Source organism: Silene latifolia, chromosome 1, assembly GCF_048544455.1.
Source record: "Silene latifolia isolate original U9 population chromosome 1, ASM4854445v1, whole genome shotgun sequence".
In the NCBI taxonomy this organism is placed as follows: Eukaryota; Viridiplantae; Streptophyta; class Magnoliopsida; order Caryophyllales; family Caryophyllaceae; genus Silene; species Silene latifolia.
In genome coordinates this window covers 170,547,754-170,570,677 of record NC_133526.1, presented here as the reverse complement: position 1 = coordinate 170,570,677, position 22,924 = coordinate 170,547,754, and the positions used below count along the sequence as shown (strand labels likewise).

Genomic DNA, 22,924 nt, shown 5'->3' with positions numbered 1-22,924 from the left:
ATCCTTACCCTTGTTTTTCTTCGAATTCTACGTGGTATCCCTATTTTTTAAAAACAACGTTGCTACCCCTAAAATTAGTTAATAGTTCTTAATATACCTAAATTACTAAAAATCGAGTTTTAAACAGTTCGGCTGCTTCCAAGCCCACCTCCTGGTTGTCATCGCTCGATCACTTCCTTTTCCACTAAGCAACTTTGTAAAGAAAATATGTCTACGATTGAGTAAATGATTTTTATGTTAATGGTTTGACAAATTATTGCTAAAAAATCAACAAAAAGTGCATAAACTAAACATTTAAAAGAGGTAAATTAGAGTATTTTGGGTATTTAAAAAGTTTTCATTAAGTTTAGGGTACCAGTGATGTTTTTGAAAAATTAAGGGTACTACGTAGGGATCGGAAAAACACAAGGACTTACCATGTAGAAAACCCCATTTTTAGTGAACTAGGCCGGGCCAAAAAAAATGCGGCAGTAGCATGGACCATGGATGACAGTGAGTTGGTCCGGGCTGACACTAATGCTGATCAGGATACTAGTAATCGGGCCACAAAGTTGGGCTAGGCAGATTGGCCCGCTACGACGCACAGCTCTAAATATAGGTCATATACATTGTCAGGTTTGGAGTAATGTTCCTTAGAGACTTGACAACTTAACCATATATCAAAGTTTCGATATTTTACAAGTAGTGGGCAGGGGGTAGGTTAGATAATTTTTTCGAGTGGACCTTATAAAATTACCCATTCGCCCCCTTAAGTTTAAATTCTAGATTCGTCACATTGGTTACAAGTCATTAACACCGTCCAACGACTCAACGATTTCGGGTCTAAGCCAAAATAAAACAAAATAAGAAAAGCCTTAAAAGGCCATTTATTTCTTTAAATTCTAGAAAAAAATATTGTTAAAAGCTCAAAACTGAACCAGCTAATCAGGCCCATTTTAAGTGGGCTCCGATTGTTCAACTCCCAAACTCTTCCCAATTTCAATAACGGTAATATGAGAAGTGAGAACATCCAAGTAATTAATTAGCTGTACAATGACTGGATATAATTTTAACAGTTTAACTCTAACTTTGTTTCCGAAATCTATCAAGTTTTGGAAAGTTTTAGGTAAAAAAACACGGTTGAAACATACCGTAGCTATCAAGGCATTAGCAAACCGCCTCTTTGTTGTATTTAAACTCTAACACAAACCAACAATCTCACATAAACAAAATCATTCCCACAAAACTTCACACAAATTTTACGAAGCATTCTAATTAAGTTTGTGAATTTGTTACAATTCTTAATCATGGCTTGCGGTTCAGATGATCTTGTCAAGATATATACTGGGTTCTCGTCGGAATTTGATCAAGATGTTGTCTCTGATAACTTTGATATTTTGGGGAATGATTATGATATTGATGATGATAGTTGTTCAAGAGGTTTCGAAGTCGAAAAGGAGCATAATCACGGTTGCTCTAGTGTTTCTACTGATGATGGAGTTCAGATAGAAGAGATTAATTACATTCATGACCACCATGAGGAGGAGGAATTTGAGGAATGTGGAAGTGATGGTAGATCGTCTGATTATACGAATGAGTTTAGTCCTTCTGGATTTTTCGTTGGTCAAATTCGTAAGAGGCGTAGATTCGAACAAGTTAACAGTGAGTCTAATTCTGATGATTATACCAATGAGTTTAGTCCTTCTGGGTTCTTTGTTGGTCAAATCCGTAGGAGGCGTAGATTTGAAGAAGCTAAGAGCGAATCATCTGTCGGGTTTTATGGTCATGATGATGATGATGATGCCTCTGATTTTAATGAAGTACAAAGTAATTATAAGGCAAACAGTGAAGATTCAGTGGAGTTTTATGAAGATGATAGCTATGTTGCAGTAACAGATGAACAATTTCAGGAAAATCATCATCATCATACTGTCAGTTTTCACACATCAAAACAGAAATCGGTGTCGAAACGGAAAAGGAATGCTGCAGCAACTGTGAATGAAGTTGAAGAAAGGTGCGAAGTGAATGTTGAAGTTGAACAAAGACAGATTGTAGTTTCAGCTTTGATGGCGCCTCGAACTTGCCCTTGGAGGGACAGTAAAGGAAAACTCAAGAGGAGATGTGTATTCAAGCAGTAGCAGTAGTTTTGTTAATATATTTACTCATTCTGGTTGTAAAACTTCGAATTTGTTTTGATTTTGATGCAGCCTGTCGAGTTGCGATGTTTATTCATATTTGATACATATTGTAGCAGTTCATAAAGTTTCATCAGTCTATTTATTATTCTACTCTGCAACTCATTTTTGTTTCTCTGAATTTCAAATGTTGTGTTTCAATTGGTTCTTGAATATAGTCGGAATTCCTTTTCAGTAATTAACATTAGAAGTCCGGTTCAGAAGGACATGAAATGGACTTTCTGTGTCGTAATTCAACCAAAATAATAAAGCTTTCGACCAACTCATTTCCTGCCAGTCTTCTTTGCATCTATAACAGTTGCAGAACTCCTAGTGTATCATATAAGTATATAACAGTTGCAGAACTCAACTTGCTGCTAACTGCCGAACAGTGGAACTTCATTCCGACAGTAAAGCACATCAAAAGGAACCTTTGCTATCGCTCCTGTCACGCTTCTTTGGGGAGCCTCCAAATCAAAGACACTTTCATTTGACTTATCTAGTGTCTCATTTATAGAAAGCATATGCAAGTTTAACTGATGTACGTTCATGAAGCAAAGATATGCAAAAAAGTGTGAAGTAAAGGCATGAAACTGAGAAAAACCTTTTATCAGTGAAGCCACGAGTCTGTAAAGCAAACCTGATGACATTTTGAAGAGTTCCTTCTGAGGGATTAATGAAACAGTGAAGGGATTTTTGGCCCATCCCCAAATGACAATCGTAGCGCACACCAAAGTAACAAGAATGAAAGAAAGCTTAGTGCCACTTTGTGCGAAAACGCTCCCAGTCATGATTCATCCTCTCGTCCTCCCCCTTAGTTACACTCAAGTCAAGATCGATACCAAACCATCAGTTTCCCCGAAATCACTGCTTGAAAACCAAAATTTAGTCAAACAATTACATTTTTAGTGTTCAGGAGATTGGCAAATGTTTTGCATCTTCTAGGAAATCTGACATAAATGTAACGCTGAAAGTTACATTTTTTGGGTTCTTTGGAACACTCGCAGGTGGTATTGACAGTCGAATGAACAAGTTTTCATCAAGATCTTTCATTCAAGTTTACCTGTATAACTTTCACGGATTCAGGTACGAGTACAAGCTTACCTGTATGTATGTATAACTGTATAAGACAGTACAGCAGCGAAACTAGCACCACCATTACCACCACCACCTCTGATTGCCCAAAACAAGTTCTCACACATGGAACTCCGATTAAGAATCCGACCCTTATAATCCACAACCTGAGCATCTATAACATGATTAATTGACAACCTGAATGATTCTGATCATATGAGCATAACCACCCACCACTAAAAGGCCCACCAATTCCTAATGTAGGACACGACCCTGCAGTAAACAATGCACATTGCTGTTTTTTTATCATCTTGTACTAAACAACATCAATCTCGGATCGTTTGAGACATAGGATCAGCCATCATAGTCGTGACATCCTGACTGGAATTTGAGATGTAATCCCAAGTTAATACCAAATATTTTTTCTTAGTCCTCCCGTCTATTTATTGAGGCACTAATAGCAATTTTCGTAGTCCTGAGGTCTGCAATTGTCTAATCTTGCACAGAGCATGAAATATTGCTTCAAAATGCAGCTAAATCTTCGAAACCTTTACAATATGTTTGTGTCCAAAGTCGGAATGAATTTTTTTTATTATTCGATGTTATGGTCTTTTATTTATTCCTCCATTTATATTATACTCGTATCTATGTGCGTTTAAATCTCATTTTAATCTCTCAGTTAGTCTTTCTTAAGACAGTCTTTCATAGTAAGTCTTTTTTAAGACCGTCTTTTTTCTTAAATAGTTTGTATATTATTTATGTATACGCCAATCACTTACCAAGTTACCAAACATCATATTACACATCACTATAAAACCCCCTCCATCTGATCTCATTCATAACAGAAACATAATTCCAAACAAACAATAATAACAGAAAAATAACTAACTTTCAAGAAACCTTCAAACTCTCTCTCCCATGGCTTCCACAACTACCACCACCTTCCTTACCTTCGCTCTTCTCTTCCTCCTCGCCACCACCACTACCGCCGCCACCCCCATCGCACCAACCACCGCACCTATAACCCAGCACCACCGCGCCCAAGAAAGCACCATAATCGACGCTATAATTGGAGCAACTGACTTCAACAACTGGGCTAACCTCTTGGCCTCCGGCGACACCACCGCCACCACCGTCCCTCTCTCCGCCACCCTCTTCCTCCCCGACAACCTCAACAACAACAACAACCTTCCTCTAGCGAGCCACGTCATCCCTCGCCGTCTCACCTTCTCCGATCTCCAGCTCTTCCCCACCGGGGCCCACCTCCCTACTCTGATCCCTGGGACCACCCTCCGTATCACCAACAACTCAGCCGTTAACTTCACCATTAACGCTTCTAAACTAACCAAACCCGACATTTACCAAAACGCTGTCGTTTCGGTCCATGGTGTCGACGGGTTTCTTGACGGGTCAAGCCATGGTGTGGGGCTTAATGTTTCTGGTGTTGGGTCAAGGAGGCGTCCGAGGCAGTCAAGATCGCCGAAACCTCCGACTGTTGAAGTGAGGCCTTTACCGCCAGCAGCAGTGTCGGACGCTGTGAAGGGGACGACTTCGTGTTCGCGGGAAGACGTGGCGGTTGCTGCGTTGTTGGTTATGTTGGTTCTTCATATTCTTGGTTTCCAAGTTTCCAGATTGAATGTAATTTTGGTCATCGTCCTCATCCTCACCATTCGGAAGGAACAGTGATGATTTCGTGGGGACACGTGGCAGTTCTTGTGTTGTTGGTTATGTTGGTTCTTCATGTTGTTGGATTTCCATGTTTGCAGGTTGAATGTTGTTTTGGTCATCGTCCTCCTCAGCATTCGGGAGGGTATTCCGGGTATTTCGTCGGGTGTGCTTGGAGTTTCTTCAATTAAACAGTGGTTTCATTGTTCTGCTGTAAATGCATTTCTAGTGTCTAGTGATTAATCTTGGATTTGTTACAAGGGTATATTTGGTATTCTACAATCGAGTAATCACTTGGTTATAGTGTGTTTCTTTAATTTGATAGATTAATGTCAGATCTTTTGTGATTTACCAGTGATCTTTGTGAATATGAGCCTATGAGAATTAAGCATAGTAATAAAATTGGTTTAATAATACTTGACTCTTGTTTTCTTTAATAGATTGTAGAATATTATTGGTAAATTTCGATGACTGTGGTACAAAATTTGGTGTCGATGGAAAAGGAAGGCTGCGTATGCTACACAAAAATTGAATTTACTGTTTCGGCTTTGATGGCCGGTCCAAGTTTCATCAGTCGCTAGCTCTACCTCTCAATTTTGTTACTCTGAATTTCAATTGCTTAGCTAGCTTTCTCTTCATTTTACTACCTTTCGTAGGTAAACGACCATATACAGAGTGATTCAGTATCAGCCAATGCTAAAGCCATGATTTCATCTTTCTAATTTTAGTTGCTCGCTTCCTCTTTATTTACGGATTTATGTAGGAACATCAATAAGATATGAAGGAAAATGATCCTAGAGAGAGAAATTGGTAGCTGTTTCTTCTAGGTATGCGAGTTTACATTTCTTTTAGGAAAAATGTATACTTTCTTATAGAAATGACAAAATCACCTTCATAAAATTCAAAAAACATCGCTGCTACTTTGGATTTTTTTACTCGACCTCTCACTAATGGTCCAAGTAGTGTGGTGGACAAGGGTAAAGCAAAGAGTAGACCTGTCAAACGGGTTGGGCGGGTCGGGTCTCGGGTTGGGTCAGAATACGGGTTAGGTCAGATACGGGTCGGGCCATACGGGTTACAAACGGGTTAGGGGTAGAATGCGGGTCAAGAAATAATTTTTAACGTCTTTTTTTAACGATTTTTTTAATTAATTTTTTTATTTTTAAAAAAGTAAAACATATTTAAAATCAATATTTTAATCATATTCAATGTTTACATTAATTATATTGACATAATTATTAAAATAAAGTATTATAAAAGTTATATAAGATTGACTTTTTAGTTGTGTTTGTAATTTTAAGTAATAAAATTAAAATTACTCATCGCAACAGGTAATCCTCACCGCCAGTGGGGGACCGCAGCCGTTCTCACCTAAGCCCCGCTCATCGCAACGAGCGCAACAGATCATTAATGTGCACATCCCTCTTGTGACGGGAGCCACAAGAGGCGAACATGGGGTTGGAACCATCTCCCGAACATGGTCCCATCACAACAATATCAATCACAATATTATTCAATCGATCTCAATCAACGCAACATATTAATCAATCAATCACAAACAATCTCAAATTAATTATGCAATCGACTGAGTAGGGAAACCCTACCTTATTTGCAAATCTGAATCAACAACAATAAGGATGCTAGAATTGTTCTTCTACGAACTCGTCACCTAGTAAGAATCACAAAAATACAATATCACAAATTATACTAATCAACCTTTACCCTCATCCTAATCAATTTGGGCAAACCCTAAAAGACAACCATAAATTGGTTAACAAAGCACTAGAGACTTACCAACGAAATCGGTACGAAAAGACGAAAAGTGTAGACTCGCGATCGATCAATTAGCCTTGGGAGTTGATTAGGGTGATTAGAGAAGTGAGGAACATAGTTTAGTTTTTTATAAAATGAATTATTAACTGTTAATACGAAATATATATAATTTCTAATCACCTTAATCAAACCACGAAAATTAATCTCGTCGGACCTGGGGTACTCGGCCGAGTATCTCACAACTCGGCCGAGTGTTCCCAAACCAGTAGCCTGTTTAAAAACACTCGACAACCTACTCGGCCGAGTATGCGATACTTACTCGGCCGAGTATGCGATACTTGACCGAGTAAGCTAAGACTAGAAAACCGTAGTATTACAATAATAACCTCGGTGACGCTCAATTTAAGCGCCACCGAGTGACGCCATCTCATTTTCCTTCTTCAAAGTACATTACTATTGAATTTAAGATCGAAAAATATTCACACTCCAAATGTCTAGCTTCCCCATGAAAAATCCAAGATATAAGAAAAAACAACAATTTGAACTGACGATTGATATAAGAAAAGACAACAACTTGATATTTTAAGGGAAATTTGAATTTAGAATTAGTTAACATAAATAAATCGTTGGCTATTATAAAACGTAATTTATTTTCGTAGTACGATTTTTACTCATTACATTACTTTTTGTACATAAATTTCCATTTCTCTACCCTCGACTAAGAAACACATCAAACTTCTCCCTTCCTTCTCTCTTGTTGCAACCTTAATCTTCTTCAACCTCCTTAAAAAATTTCAATTATGAACGATTATTTGAATAGTAGGTATTTAATTCGTTAATCCCATATTATAATTTAATTGATTCTTCCTTACAATTTTATTCTTTATTAATTAGGGTTTATGTCTGAATTAGTTAACGGCTAATTAATGGGGTCGACTGTGGTCAGCGTCTATGGTGGGGTCGGCGGCGGTCAACGACAGGGTGTGGTTGGACAGTGGTCCGTTGGCGGTGTTTTAGGGGTTGTTTGGTTGACACTTGAAAAACACAAGAATTGGAAAATCCCATGAATTGCAAAAACATGGGTTGTTTGGTTGCCATATTTTTTGGAAAATGGGGGAATTAGAAGTTCCCAAGAACTTCCAATGCCTACATGGTGTAGGAATTGGCTTACCTACTCCCCCCTTGGTCATTGGAAGTTCCCATGGAATTTAATTCCTACATGAGCAACCAAACACTTTTGTCAAATTCACCCGAATTGGATGCAGGAACTTAATTCCCATGAAAATGAAGTTCCTAGGAAAATTAAGTTCCTTGATCAACCAAACGACTCCTTAATGGGCGTTCGTATGCAGTAAAAGTAATAAGGGGGTTGTAGAGTAATTGCTTTTTTTCTTTTAATGTACCACTCCATTGTACTGGAACTCTGCAAATAAAGCCAAACTGTAACGCATCTAAGTTCAAGAAAATTGAAATATGGTATAGTCATAAAATGTCGTTGAAAATTGTAATACATTGAAACCTGTACGGAGGAATGATTATAGATTATAGGTGTTTAATTTATAAACACAAAAGAGTATGTTTGCGCAGTACATGTGTAATTTATGAACGAAGTGCGTAAATTAAAGAATAATGGATGTTTTAAATTAGAGAGAATATCTTAGAGAGAGACTAGAGAGGGAAAATGGGAGGAGAAATGAAAGGGGTATAATTGTCAATAGCGTACTGCGATGAGTAAAAAACGTACTGCGAAAATCAGCACCCTTATAAAATACGGAGTATCTGGTTTTTTGAATACATGTATGGGTTCATAATCATTATAGTTGGCTAGTTGCACCTTTGGTTTTAAAAAAACACAAATGTTCAACCCATTTCGGATACTCGGTCCGTTTTTCTTAAGACCATTGCTTTTCGTCTGAAATAAGACGGGTAACATGTCATCATTTTACAATAAAATGTTGTTAATTTTGGATAACATGTTACCATTATTGTTCACATCATTTTCAGGGTAAAAAATGACACCTCTAGTCATAACATTTTGTGAATTAATTGGTTACATTTTCTTAAAAAATGGCAACATTTTATCCGTCTGACAAATAAGACCAAAAGTGTCCGTCTAAAACAAGAATTTGTGTAACTTCAAAAGGGACATAGACATAGCCCACCACAATTCTGATCGTCTAATGTTCCTTTTAACAAAACTATCTATAAATACAATATCAACACAATAATATCGATCTTAACACAGTAGATCTCATGAGAGACCGTCTCCCATTAATTTAGTGGGAGACATAATAAGGAAAAAAGAAATTCAGTGGGTCTACCACCCCATTATGTGAGAGGTCTCTCAAGTCTCAATAACGCTATTGAGAGATCGTCTCTCCGGAGTTTTTGTGTAACACATTAACTATCCTCTAATTTTTATTATTTGACTATATTAAGACTCTGTTTGGCAAGACATTTCAGGTACTTGATTTGGTCAAAATTCTAGGTACCTTATTTTTTTGTAAGCGTTTGCCAAGCAGCTTTTTTAACCAAATAAGCTACATGAAATGAAATGTTACCTACAGTTAGGGGTGAGCGCTGTGTTGTTGCAGATGGGTCGACCTGAGTGCCAGCACCCCAAACAAGGGACTAAACAAGGACCAGGCTGGGTTGGGTCAATTTTGTCTAGCTTGAGCCTGGCCCACTAAGTAGCGGGCCGATGTCGAGTCAAGCTAGCCCTTCATATACCTTTTTTTTAATTATTGTGTGGTCTGGGTCAGGTCGAGGAAATGCGGCACTAGCCCGGACCAAGGATGACACTAGGCTGGGTCGGGCTAATCAGCCCATTTTAAGTGGGCTTCCAAACTCCCAATGCAAGAGGTACTTGAAATTTCAATAACGGTAATATGGTAACAACCAAGTAATTAGCTCTCCATTGACTGGATTAACTCCAATTTTTTTTCCCTAAATCTATCAAGTTTTGGAAAGTTTAGGTTAAAAAACGCGCTTACTAATAAATTACCGTAGCTACCAAGGCAAATTAGCAAACCGCCTCTTTGTTGTATTTAAACACTAACACAAGTCAACAATCTCACATAAACAAAATTATTATTCCCATAAAGAAAACTCTAATACAAATCATTCTAATTAACTTGTGAATTTGTTACAATCCTTAATGATGGCTTGCGGTTCGTTTTTTGAGTTTGTTCAAGAAGATGTGTTTGATAATTTTAATATATTGGATCATGGTTTTGATGACGATAGTTGCTTAAGAAGTTTCGAAGTCGAAAAGGAGTATAATCACGGTGTTTCTACTGATGATGGAGTTCAGATAGAGGAGACTAATTACATTCATGGCCATGAGGAGGAGGAATTTGAGGAATGTGGAAGTGATGGTAGGTCGTCTGATTATACGAATGAGTTCAGTCCTTCTGAGTTTTTCGTTGGTCAAATTCGTAAGAGGCGTATATTCGAACAAGTTTACAGTGAGTCTAATTCTGATGATTATACGAATGAGTTTAGTCCATCTGGGTTCTTTGTTGGTCAAATTCGTAAGAGGCGTAGATTTGAAGAAGCTAACAGCGAATCATTTGTAGGGTTTTATGGTCATGATGATGATGATGATGATGATGATGCCTCTGATTTTAATGAAGTACAAAGTAATTCTAAGGCAAACAGTGAAGATTCAGTTGGGTTTTATGATGATGATAGCTATGTTGCAGTAACAGATGAACAGTTTCAGGAAAATCATCATCATACTGTCAGTGCAGAGGAGGTAGTTGCAGAAGAATGTGACGGTTTTGACTCTGAATGTACATCAAAACAGAAATTGGTGTCGAGGCAGAAAAGGAAGGATTCTCCAACTGTGAAGGAAGTTGAAGAAAGACAGATTGTTGTTTCAGCATTGATGGCGCCTCGAAGTTGCCCTTGGAGGGACAGTAAAGGAAAGCTGAAGAAGAGATGTGTATTCAAGCAATAGTTTTGTTTTGTTAATTATTATCTTCATCTATTCTAATTTCTTACTTTAAATCTGTTCTGTTATATAGAAGCACTGATTATTTCACGAAACCGTGATGTAGCCTATAAGTTGTAATGTTCATATATATTTCATACATTCTGTTGCAGTTGATCAATTCTCAATTATTCCTGTCACTGAATCAGTTCATCAATTATTAATTGAATATCTCTTTGTATGCTTATTTGTGAAGTAAGCTTATCTTGAGTGGCGCGGTGTATTGTTAACGTTGCTCTAATCTGATGGGCTTCGATTGCATTCTGGTAATTTGCTGCCTGTTACCCATTTGAGTCACCTTGACCTGTTTTTGAGCTTGTTTGTTTGTGCTTTACTTTCTATCTCAACTAATAAACTCTATTCTAACTCATACCTGCATTTAATGACGGGTTTTCTTCATCAAATGTCGTCAACTCGTCATTATATACCAGTAATTTCAATTGGGAATTTGTTGCAGAAGACACTCGGTTAATACAGTATTCCTTGGCCTTTGTCAGGATGGTGAATTAGTGCTGTTCCGGGTGTAATTCCAGAGCAGTTATTTGTCACCACCCGTGCTTGTAGAATGACGTCCTTAGTTGAATCCTCCTTGCGGTCTCCTGAAACGATGAACAAACTGAGGGCTCGGCTTTGGGCCGAGCGAACTCACTCCGACGCTCAAGTCAGTAACTTAGAGAGGTAAGTTGTTGTTACTTAGCAAAGTGCGTATTGTAGAGAGATAAGGAAGATATTACCAGATGAATAGTGATTCTTAGGTTAAATTGTGGATCCTTTCCTCAATGATAGTTGAGGAGTATTTATAGACTTTCACCTTTTGTCACGTAGTGGCCAAGTGGCTAGCAGGTGGAAAGACTGATCTACCCTCGGCCGAGGGACCCACGGCAGGCCGACGAGCCCTGTTGACTCGCCGCCGAGGGGTCTTGGATATGAGTTCGCGGATGTGTGCCCCGGCGGACAAGTTGTCCCAGCCGGGACCCAAGAGACAGGCCGACAGGCTGCGTCGGTTAGGCTGTTTAAGCCGTTGACTTGCTGTGGATATCTTTGACCTTGCTCAATACGTTGACCAGTCGTGGTGCGAGAATATGCCCCATCAATTTGCCCCCAGCGTAGTCTATGCCGTGGCATGGGCTCCGATGTATGCTGAGTGTATATTCTGCGCAAGTGAAAATTTTTCTGCCCCGACTTCTTCTACCTCGGCGTGACTCTGTCTAGGCCGTACCATATCCCCCCTCCACATGGTTGTGTAATGGACATCCGATGTGAAAAAGGCAATGACGCTGGCTGAGACCAGGGTGGAGAGTCTTGAGCTTTCGATTGCCCCTGGCCGGTGCTTTCGCTTGGTTGATCCTGTGGCGGAGAAACGGGTACTTAGGATTTTGCTGAGGAAGATGAACAGGCAGAGAGATATGAAGGGGCGTGTTTGAGACGCTTGGTCATCATTGCATTGATTGACATTCAATCATTACAACAACGATTGACATTCCGTGGCTGCATGTCTGACACGTGTCTGATTGTTGATTGGCTGACGTTTCATGGGCTGCGCCCTGATTGGTCCCTCTTCATGGGCTTTCCTCTATAAATAGGGTACTTAGTCTTTGAAATTGGGCACCAATTTCATTCTCTTAAAATTTTCTTTCCTCCAACTTTCCAAGGGTTTTTCTCTCTTCTAATCTTCAGTGTCGCTACTCCGGCTAGTACTTTTCTTCAAGGTAAACCAACAAATTTCTCTTTTTAACTTGTGAGTTTTGCTGTAAACATGTCCTCTGCTGATGCCGGAACTAGTAAACCGACGCCGGGGGGTTCCCCATCTCGTCTTGATGAGGAGGGGATGCTAGACGCCATCCCGCTATGGTCCTGGGGCCCTAGGTCTCCTTCTCCTGAAGTTGATCCTCAAATTTTGGAGAAATGGGAGGATGATGATGATGTTGATGGCGGCGGAGACGATTTCGGTGATGATGCTGAAAGGGCTCCTCCCAATGAGGGGAGGCAGTACGTCATGGATCATGGCGAACCCTGCAAGATCGGCCCTGACCGTACTTGGACCCATAAGTTCGCCCGTTATTCTGTAAGTTAATTCTGTGGTGTATCTATCTTTTATCTGAGATGAATCAGTTACTGTATTAAATACTGCACATGAGCATGATATGTGAATAAACTTTCATCAGTCCCCAATCATTTGTTTACGTTTGATACTTGAGATACTCTGTATGTAAAAAGTAAATAAATGACTGAGACGGAAAGTATATCTCAATTTTGTTGCTGAATCTAAATTTCAATTCCTTTGCTTTACGTCACTTTAGTCTTTCTATGTAAACTACAGTATACAGAGTAGTTCAGTATCAGTTGACAGCTAATGCTAAGCCAATGTGATCAGTTTGATTTCTCCAAATTTCAGTTGCCTGTTTCCTTGTCACTTTAGGCATGGATTACTATTCCTAGTACAATAACGTTCATAATTTTTTTTTTTTTTTTTGACAACGGTAAAGAAAGTGTTTTACATTGTGGTGGTACGACTCACTAAACCATACCTATAAACAACAGCATAAAACACGAAAATACTACTAATAACATAATCTAAAACAACAAGGTAAATGCATCGGCTGGCAATAATGTGTTGGTGGCGTACGACGGTAGGCAGGCCACAGACTTGGACTTCAAAAACATCCTTTACACTCTTCGATAGACAAGCACCGTTGGCCAAAGGAAGACATCTATCTTTGTTTGTCTTGATTGATGAAGTTTCGGAGAAATACCTACAACAAAACCCAATGAAGAGTCTCGGAGATTCATCTCCTTGGCTGTGATATACTTCCTCAGTAGACCAAAGAGCCCCCATAATCTCGTCTTTACTCGTCTTAAACGGCATGACGGCTTAGAGAAGTACCTACAACAAGACCCAAAGAAGCGTCTTGGAGATTTATCTCCTTGGCTGTGATAAACGTCATCAAGAAACCAACGAACCCCTTCACCCAACGAGAGAGAACAAAGTGCACTTACGCCCCAAGGACGTAGAAAGAAAAGGCGGAAAACAGACCATGAAAATCTGTCTCCAGAGGAGAACAAACTCCTACACTTTGGAACACCTCCCCCGCTAATCAGAACCTCGTGACCAAGACAAACGAGTAAATAGGTGGGAAATAACTTAGAAACCCACTTGAACTTTTCCCTTACCAAAACCCTCCCGTAAAACCGCGGAGAGCTATGTGCAACACAAACCCGATGCAAAGTACCAGAAAGCCTAGTTAACTCGTGGATAAGGGGACAGGACACCCCAAACCATAAGGAGTTTATTATTTGGAAAAACAGAAAAAACGATAAAAAAGACTTAGACATCAGCTTGAAGAGGATTCCACCGCATCCGACCCGAACCAACAACACAGCCAAGAAACCCGACATCACCATACCACACACATCTCAAGATAGAAAACCCCAAACCATGACCTCAGACACAAAGAATGACGGAACCAACGGACCCACCAAAACCAAGACCGATTAATCAGACCGAGCTGACACAACGACACCAACGACAACACCCGACACCAAACCCAAACTCCCCAGACCATCGGCCCTACATGCAACTAGATCAATCCAACTGAACTCACATAATGCCACAAAAAACGACACACTTTTAACGGTTTCACTTGAAATCCGTTTTATACAGAAATTAGATGAACCCATTTGATGAAACACTTATTAATATACTCGTTTCACATTTATACATTAAATTATTTTTAGTTGTTCATTCAGAAACTTTGGAGGTTATAATAACCTTACTATACCTGTTTCAAATTACAAGTTTATGTAGTTTTCTTTGTATTCCATTGGATTGGAAGTTTGAACAAAGCAACCAGAAGATTTGGAAAAGGAAAAGTCAAACCGCACCCCCAAAGGCAAAGATTGCAAGCAGGCAATCAAACAACACATCCCACAACACGACAACAAAGACCCCAAAACCAAAACAAGATGAGCTAACTCATCGACACCAAGACGACATAAAAAGGACGATTTCTACCAAGGGTAGGGGGAGGGGCGGAGGGAAGGGGAGACACCCAAGGGTTGCATGCAAGACTTTCGATGACAGGACGGAGAATCGGAGGACCGGAAAAGGCACGAGATCAAACCAGAAAGCGGCCCGGAAGACAATCGGACGGTCGTGCAACAGAACTAACCGAACGCCGTCAAGGGGGCAAGAGGCCAAATCATAGCGGAAGGGAGTGAACACGGACTGAGATGCGATAAATCGCCGGAGATAGGCCTTGGAATGACCCCATCTCCGGCGATTGGGTAGGGGAGACGGGGAAGGCGGTGTGTGGTCAGAGGAGGCGGTGGAGCAGGCGGTTTTGAATTGGGGTTTTTTTGGGGAAATTAGAGAGAGGATATTTTAGTCAGAGAAAGTCTATAACTTAATAACGTTAATAATAAATCGGTTATAATCACCAACATACTTTCTGTATCGGATTTAAGTCATCGGGATTACCTAACCGGATTTCCACGTTGGAAAATATTCGAACTCCAAACCAACTTTTCAATGAAAAATCTATCAACTTTTCAGCATTAATTACAAGATACACGTACAAAATCCATTCCCCTTTTCACCTCGTTTTTACATGTCAATATAAATTGAGCTTGGAGAGTGTTTGTAGTTTAACTAAATAATCAATAAAAAGTATTCGTATCAAATTAATGAACTCTTAACGAATCAATAAGGATAACCAATTTTTTTTGTTGAAACATGAGCTTGGAAAGTGTTACATATAAAAAGGACAAATACGATTAAAATAAATAAATTTGGGAACAAAATTGACTATATTTAGAACGGTTGGGAATTTCAACAAGAACATTATGAATAAATTGATATTGTTCATCAATAAAAATGGTCATAGTAAACAATAAAATTGGTATATTCATTGCAAAAATACATCCGAGTAGCACATAAAAGTCTCAATTGCAATAGAAGTATAGAACAATAGTATTTAACCCATTTTATGTCTAAGACGTCTTGAGAGAGACCAATTGCCTGTATTTGTCATCCCAGCGACCCAGCATCTTCATTCTTCAGTTAAACGAAGTTGTATATCAAGAAAACGACGTCGTATATGGAGAAGAAGTCGAAAAATGGATTATGCTGTATATGCAATTCAGCAAAACCTGCTCTCAAACGCCCCAAAACCCTTCAACAGGTTTTTCAATCCTACCTTGTTCCTCAATTTGTATATACGCCTTTCGTCTCAACTCTCAATCATATATTTACTTTTTTATTCACTGTGAAACGTATTTTAATCCAAGGTAAACAAATGATTGAGGCGAAGGGCGTATAGTATATTTGTTTAATCTCATTTAATTTGACTTTCCCACTTTAATTACAGTAATTTTTCTTCTGCTGGGTAAATTATATGAAGAGAATGTTGCTGTGCTTGGATTAATTTTGGTTTAGGTGGTTTAGTATTGCTGAAAGATTAATCCTTTATGGCGTACCCAATTAGTTTATGGTTATTCTCATGTAAGACCGCGTTATACTAGTGAAAGGTATCCAATCAATATGAATGTCATGACCCATTTAAATGAATTTTAGTTATTAATAAGTCGCTTTTCTAAATTTTTTGGGTAAGGCCGTCTTACACAAGTATTCATAAATTTCTAAATTTATTTATTGATGTATTATTGTATTGTGGGTGAAAGATATGTAGGGAGTGTTTCTATGCTGTGTTTGAAGAAGAGATTCATAATGTTATAGTGGAGAATCAGCTATTTAGGCCAGGAGAGCGTGTTGCCATTGGCGCTTCAGGCGGAAAAGGTATCCTCTTTTCAATTTTCCTGCCTGTTTTATTAAGCTAAAATGTTGTGTTTTCGTTATATTCGGTCTCAAAGGCTTCAGTTTTTGTGATTCTTTTGAGGTTTATGTTTATTATTCTCTGCACTGCGAAAAGGGGAAAAGAAGAAATTGAAAAAGGATCGAGTTTGGTTTCCTTGGTAACTGTTTGTGTGAAGTCAAAGTAGGGATTATTTGGTAAACTAGACCATCCTCTATGTTTGACACCATAGATTAAAAATAATGCTATTAGACGCCTTTTTGGACAGCTGGTGCATTGTCTGGTACTCTGGTTCTGTCTCTACTATCTCATCTTCAGCTACATGCTTGTGATCGGAACTGTGACGTGTTGAGTGATCCTTGCAATGGATTTTTGCAGTGGCTTCCACTACCGCAGTTTTTTTGTACATAACATAGGTGCTAGATATCCTTGATGCAATGCATATGACTGTAGAAACTGTTTTGTGATTTTGAAACAAAAGAACATGATTTTGTCTACCTGTGTTGAGTAATCCTTCATGATTGTTTCTTGAGTGTACTGAATCTGATTTGGATCATCAGCTTTTGACTGTAGTGTTTGTTTTGTTCAGATTCCACTGTTCTCGCCTATGTACTGTCAGAGTTGAATCACCGACACAACTATGACTTGGATCTCTTCCTGTTATCTGTAGATGAAGGCATCACAGGTTACAGAGATGATTCCCTTGAAACTGTGAAAAGGAATGAAGTCCAGGTGATACATTTCTCTGTGATTACTTGAAATTAAGCCTGACTGTTGTTGCTCCTGTGAAAAATGATTTTGGTGTGTGCAGTTGATCAGCCATTTATATTGCAAGCATTGGGTTTCTAATTTACTATTCTATTGAGCTTAACCCTTTAGATTTTCTAAAAAAGCTTTATACATGATGTGTTCCGATCCTGACATCTTGCTGTGAAGTAAATTGAATAATAGTATAATACTGGGCCCTTGATAAAATTTGTTTGCCAAATTAGACATGATTGGTTATGCCCGCAACTGAAAATCCAAAAGTTTTAACAGTAATCATTTTAGTAAAGCGAATATGCAGTGAACTCCTGCTTTACTGATCTGTGTTTCTGGGACGTCACTTATGTGCTGAGTATATAACTGCAATCTTGACTCTTGAGTGCCGTCTGGTCTCCTGATTGCTTTAGTCATGCTTATGATTGATTTGATACCATGCTCATGAATTTAACTGATCATTCAATATATTTTCCCCTGCTGCGATTTGGCAACATAATATGACTAATTTCTTGCTTTCTTCATCTAATTTCAGTATGGGCTTCCCTTGAAAGTTGTTTCGTACAAAGATTTGTATGGATGGACAATGGATGAGATAGTGAAGATGATAGGGTTAAAGAACAACTGTACGTTCTGTGGAGTATTCCGACGTCAGGTTTGTCTTTTTTTCCCCATCATCTGCTTTGATATCTTATCTACCTTGTACTCCAAGCCGTACATACAAGTTTCGTCGAATACGGCTTTCCGCGGAATTTTATATCTGTCTATGAGATGAGTATGGAATTCTGTTTACTCACTTTAAATTGAGTATCCGTTTCGCTCCTTTTCCTGCTAGGATTGGAAATCCTGTATTTTCCCTATCCATATGATTGAGTCCTTGGGTTTCCGAAATAGACGGTAGAATTCCTGGTAAATTTCGGAATTTCGACCATACTCATTGAGTTGCGTAGTAAAGGAATGGAGGGTTTGGGACATGCAAGCCCTCTGATCAGCAAAGCCCGATGATACAGATCAATCCCTTCTTCTTGTGCCAAAGATCTTACCCTTTCAAACAGCTGTGTAGAAACCCATTTAAATTTTAAAATACCTATCTCACTTGGTGTTACGATGTTTGAACTATATAAGTCAAAAGTTTACTTGAATTCCCTTAATCTGCTAGCTTCTCCTCTAGGCCCTTGATCGAGGTGCTGCAATGTTGAAAGTGGACAAGCTTGTCACAGGACATAATGCAGATGATATTGCTGAAACAGTGTTGTTGAACATATTACGTGGTGATATTGCCAGGTATTCCATAGGTTAGAGCAGTTAAGTTCTGTGGCTACAGCAAATCTTTGACTTTGGTGTGTAGGATTCTGTTTGTGCACTACCATTTTCCGTGCCCGTAACTCGACAGAATTTGTTGTCTTTTTCTTTTTAGGTTGAGTAGATGCACGGCAATAACTACTGGGGAAGATGGGCCAATTCCTAGATGCAAACCATTCAAGTACACATATGAGAAGGAGATTGTTATATATCCTTTACATTAAAGGCCTTATCGTGATTTTACGTTATGAGTTACATGTTATTATATTTATACTAGTAATAATTGACAAAATTTTGAACGCGAAACCTTAACTGACCTGCTTACGTACGCATATTTCAAGAAGCTTGATTACTTTTCCACTGAATGTAAGTATTACTGAACTTATGTAGCTTTATATTCTTTTGTTAATTGCTATTGTGATAGAATAACAGCAGAGGCTAATCCTTACATGTCGGGTCTAAATTTTTTTTGGATTGAAAGTGCATTCTAGTCTTTTGTTTCTTGGTTGACATTTCTGTGTTCATTTTTTAGTACATAGTAAATGACCTGAATTTTCATAATGACCACAATGCTAACAGTTGGTTCAGTATCTTCAAAGACTGGATGCTTTCATTTACGTCTTTAATTTTAAATTCTGAAGTAACGGCCCTTTTTTGTAAATTTGGGGTATTCTATACTCCCTCCATACCACACCAATGGTAACATTGACTTTTTCACACTTGTCGAGACACGTTTTGCAACGTGAATATCTTTAGTTACACATTATTAAAAATTATAAAAATTTGATATTCTTTTAGCATTCATGACGATAAATCAAACAAGATCTCACACGATTATATTTTGTCTTATAGATTAAGAATATCGAAGATTCCCTACAACCATGAATAGTGTCAAGATTCCCTATGTTACCATTGGTCTGGTATGGAGGGAGTATTTTTTAAGGAAAAAAACTCCAGTATTGCCACCTAGGCACTAAATTCTTCTTACAGAAACCAAAATTGACAATATAAACATGTGTTTGGTAGGGTACAGTTCAGTTCTCAGTGTGTGTGAAAAGGAATCCTTTGATAGCAATCAAGAATGCACAAGATATATATTTTGACCTTTTCTATGAGTAATTCAGTATTTGTTGGTAGAATTCCTGCATTGGTATTAACGGCTAATTTTGTATCATTTGCAGGCATTTACTCTCCAAATGCGTACCGCGGTTTTGCTCGAGAGTTTATCAAGGATTTAGAGAGAATTAGGTCTATGTTAATTCAGTCTTTTTTCCTCTTGCCACCATGATGTGCTTGAGATCCTTTCATGTGTACTTACTAGACTCTGCGCTATGCCTTCCAGACCTAGAGCCATACTTGACATTATCAAATCAGGGGAAAACTTCAGAATTTCCACATCGACCAAAATGCCGGAGCAGGGGACCTGTGAGCGCTGTGGCTATATATCTAGCCAGGTGATGTCATCTTTGTTGATAAACTTATTCTCCCTTTATGGCTGTATGACTGTATCTCATTTATATTCTCACCATTTGTCTTTGGGTGGTCAATCGATGCAAAGTCTGATGACTAACAGTATGTATTTTCAATATTCTAAAATTGAAAGTGTGAACAAGCGTTTTTTCCATAACTGCAACATGACAAAGTAATGATTAAACTTCACATTGTTTGGCACCAAAATCAAATGTGAATACTAAATTTAGGATGGGGGTAACTAGTACATGGTGAATTTGGAGCTTTGCGGTGGTTGACTTTGCGCTAGACCTAGGTCCTAGGGCAACTTGCAAAACAAATCCGAACTTGAAAAACCAACTTGAAATATCCGAATTGAATCTGATCGAAGACCCAAAATGAGCAAGCCACATTTCATTTGAAACATGATTCAACCTTAGTTTCATAGAAACTAACTACACTGAGTTCTGCTAGCCAGAAAAAACAAATCTGAATGAGAGTGAACCAGTTACAACTGAACCAAGTTGCATCGTATCAAAAGAGACTTATTTTCTCATAAACACCCTTCCAGAGTTCCAGTATGTAATGAAAAATATTATGAACTTTTTCCTCGGGTGACTTTTGGTGGTCTCTTACTCTCTTGCACGCTTGCACCTCTAAGCCTCACAATGGAAATTTCGTATGTCTATGTGAATGTTGGTACTCCAACATGATAAGGCGAACAACTCTTGTTATATTAAAAACTTGTGCAGTCTTAGCTTTGTTTAAGTTGGTGCAAAGGTCCCTAAAATGCTAATATTTGAATGTCATCATTGAGAAGCGCAGAAGTGGTGCAAAGCCTGTGTTTTGCTTGAAGGGCTGAACCGAGGTCTTCCCAAACTAGGAATCGGGAGGAGCCGAGATCTGCACTCCAGTACAAAGGAAGCAAAGCATATCAATGGAGCCAAAGAGGTTCAGGGAAAGCCTTGTGGTGATTTAGATTTCTGATGACGCCCTACTTTTAAACTGCCAGGTAAGTGTGAATATTTATGTAATAAAAAAATGGCAATTGTGAGTTTCGCCTGGTAATTAGTATTCAGGATATTACATTCACTGATTGATGGCTAAAACTCTTAACTAATTCGACCAGAAAAGCCAAATGCGTCAATTGCTGAATGCTGTCGTCCTTTTTGAGAAGGGAGTATTCAAGATTTGCTGTCATACTAAGTGCCTAGGTGGTGTTGTTTTTGTTGGTGGTTGTAGTACTAGAAAATCCTGGAGTTTATGAAGTGTGAGTGTGTGACAAATATTAAAGGTTTTTCTACGTGATACCCTTTTATTTTTCGGAAATATACCTGTACACTCGTTTCTTACAAACATCACTGGCAGTCTGGTAATGGTACCCATTAATTTGGTAAAAAAAAATTAAAAATTACCGAAACTACTAAAATTCGAGTTTTTAAATAGTTAAATACTTAAATTTTGTTAAGAAAATATGTGAACGGTTGAGTAAACAATATCTATGTTAATGGTTCGACAAATTATTGTCAACAAATTAATCGAGGTGCATAAACTGAACCTTCAAAAGAGGCAGATTAGAGCAGTTGTTTTAATAAGTTTTCATTAAGAATGAGGCGCATAAACTAAACCTTTAAAAGAGTATGATTAGATCATTTAAGGCGTTTTAATAAGTTTTCATTAAATTTAGGGATACTAGTGGTGGTTTTAAAATGTGAGAAGTACCACGTAAAATTAAAAAAATTAGGAGGCACCATGTAGAAAACCCCAATATTAGACAAGTGTTTGTTTAACGTTTAAACTAGAGAGTATTATTAGGTACTGAACTCTATCTTTATCTCAGACCTGGAATATGGAAGAACATTAGCTCAATACAGTACGTAAAAGCTACTACCATAGAGGAGTGTAATGCTATAAATGTCCGAAGACAGGTGATGCTTGTACTCTTGTAGTCGGTAGCTGTATCTAATTTTTATTTTTGGGAAACTTTGTAGATGCTGTTTGAGCCACTCAGCTCTGCTCTTGGCGTTACCCTTTGGTGGGAATGTGGGATGATGTTATTCATATACGGAGTACATGGTTGAAATATATACCGATGAAAGAATAATGAAAGTTTGGGGGGTTGGCCCCAAATTTCAAGCTTGTTTTTGGCAATGTAACATTTCTTGATCCTTGCCTCCTCCAAGTTGAGTTCCAGACTTTCGGGTACTACTTTTACATACCTTGTTTATCCAGTTTATGTTCGCTTTTGAATCGATTTTTTATTTAAACGTATGCATTGGGCCGTAATGAATCAAAAATCTATTCTACAATGAATTATATACGTAATTGAAGAAAAATGACGGATTTAAGAGATGTATTGGGAAGGATAAAATACCTTTGTTTTTTTAAAACCTAAGAGTATATTAAATGATTTTCTTTGTTTTTTAAAACCTAAAAAGCAGGGGCAGGCGCAAATATTTTACTTTGGGAGGACACAATTTTTTAATTTTTGGACAAATTCTAAAAAGTAGAAATGAGTATTACGTCAAATGAAAAGGAAAAAAAAAACACTTCATTCGGTAGTTTTTGGGTTATGTAAATTTGGGAAAAACTATTCAATTAACATTAAAATTTAAAATCAACTTATAAATGAATTATATTATATGGAGAAAATAAGAATATAAGATGGCATGGGAAGCTGGAATTGTAACTTTATGACTAGGAAAAAGGGAAAAAGTAGATGTGTATGACTAAAAAAAAAGTTGCACACCAAAGCCTCGCCCCTTCTGATGGTCCGAAATTTCAAAGTTTTTAGTTAAAATTTTCCAACTTTTATCATGTTTCCCTTACACCATTATCCATTTGTCCTCACTGAGATTTTTCGCCCCCGCTGGAGTCAATTCCCAGTGGATGGGCACGTGCCTAGGATGTGTGGGCATGTGCCTACCTTGCCTCCACACCCAGTC

At 38.3% G+C, this 22,924-nt stretch overlaps 1 protein-coding gene across 3 annotated transcripts; it reads left to right on the top strand.

The window, feature by feature from the left end:
* The first annotated feature begins 15,501 nt into the window (after positions 1-15,501).
* Positions 15,502-22,526, top strand: LOC141611475 (cytoplasmic tRNA 2-thiolation protein 1). Of its 3 annotated transcripts, none has more exons than XM_074430021.1 (11): positions 15,502-15,839; positions 16,339-16,453; positions 17,059-17,201; positions 17,764-17,883; positions 18,400-18,512; positions 18,646-18,738; positions 18,856-18,896; positions 19,712-19,778; positions 19,873-19,984; positions 20,805-20,991; positions 21,971-22,526. In XM_074430021.1, exons 1-10 carry the CDS (start codon positions 15,756-15,758, stop codon positions 20,964-20,966), a joined length of 1,050 nt encoding a protein of 349 aa, XP_074286122.1. In that variant the 5' UTR covers positions 15,502-15,755; the 3' UTR covers positions 20,967-20,991; positions 21,971-22,526. The 3 variants fall into 3 exon arrangements, with proteins under 3 accessions (XP_074286122.1, XP_074286137.1, XP_074286129.1); XM_074430036.1 differs by having other exon boundaries at positions 15,670-15,839; positions 16,347-16,453; positions 21,971-22,191; XM_074430028.1 differs by lacking the exon at positions 21,971-22,526 and having other exon boundaries at positions 15,670-15,839; positions 20,805-21,067.
* The last annotated feature ends 398 nt before the right edge of the window (positions 22,527-22,924 follow it).

Bases quoted from the DNA above. Each gene is read 5' to 3' on its own strand.
- LOC141611475 (XM_074430021.1), top strand. From the start codon at position 15,756: ATGGAGAAGAAGTCGAAAAATGGATTATGCTGTATATGCAATTCAGCA. The intron at 18,513-18,645 runs GTATTCCATAGG...TTTTCTTTTTAG, and splicing joins TTACGTGGTGATATTGCCAG to GTTGAGTAGATGCACGGCAA. The intron at 18,897-19,711 runs GTAAGTATTACT...TATCATTTGCAG, and splicing joins TGATTACTTTTCCACTGAAT to GCATTTACTCTCCAAATGCG.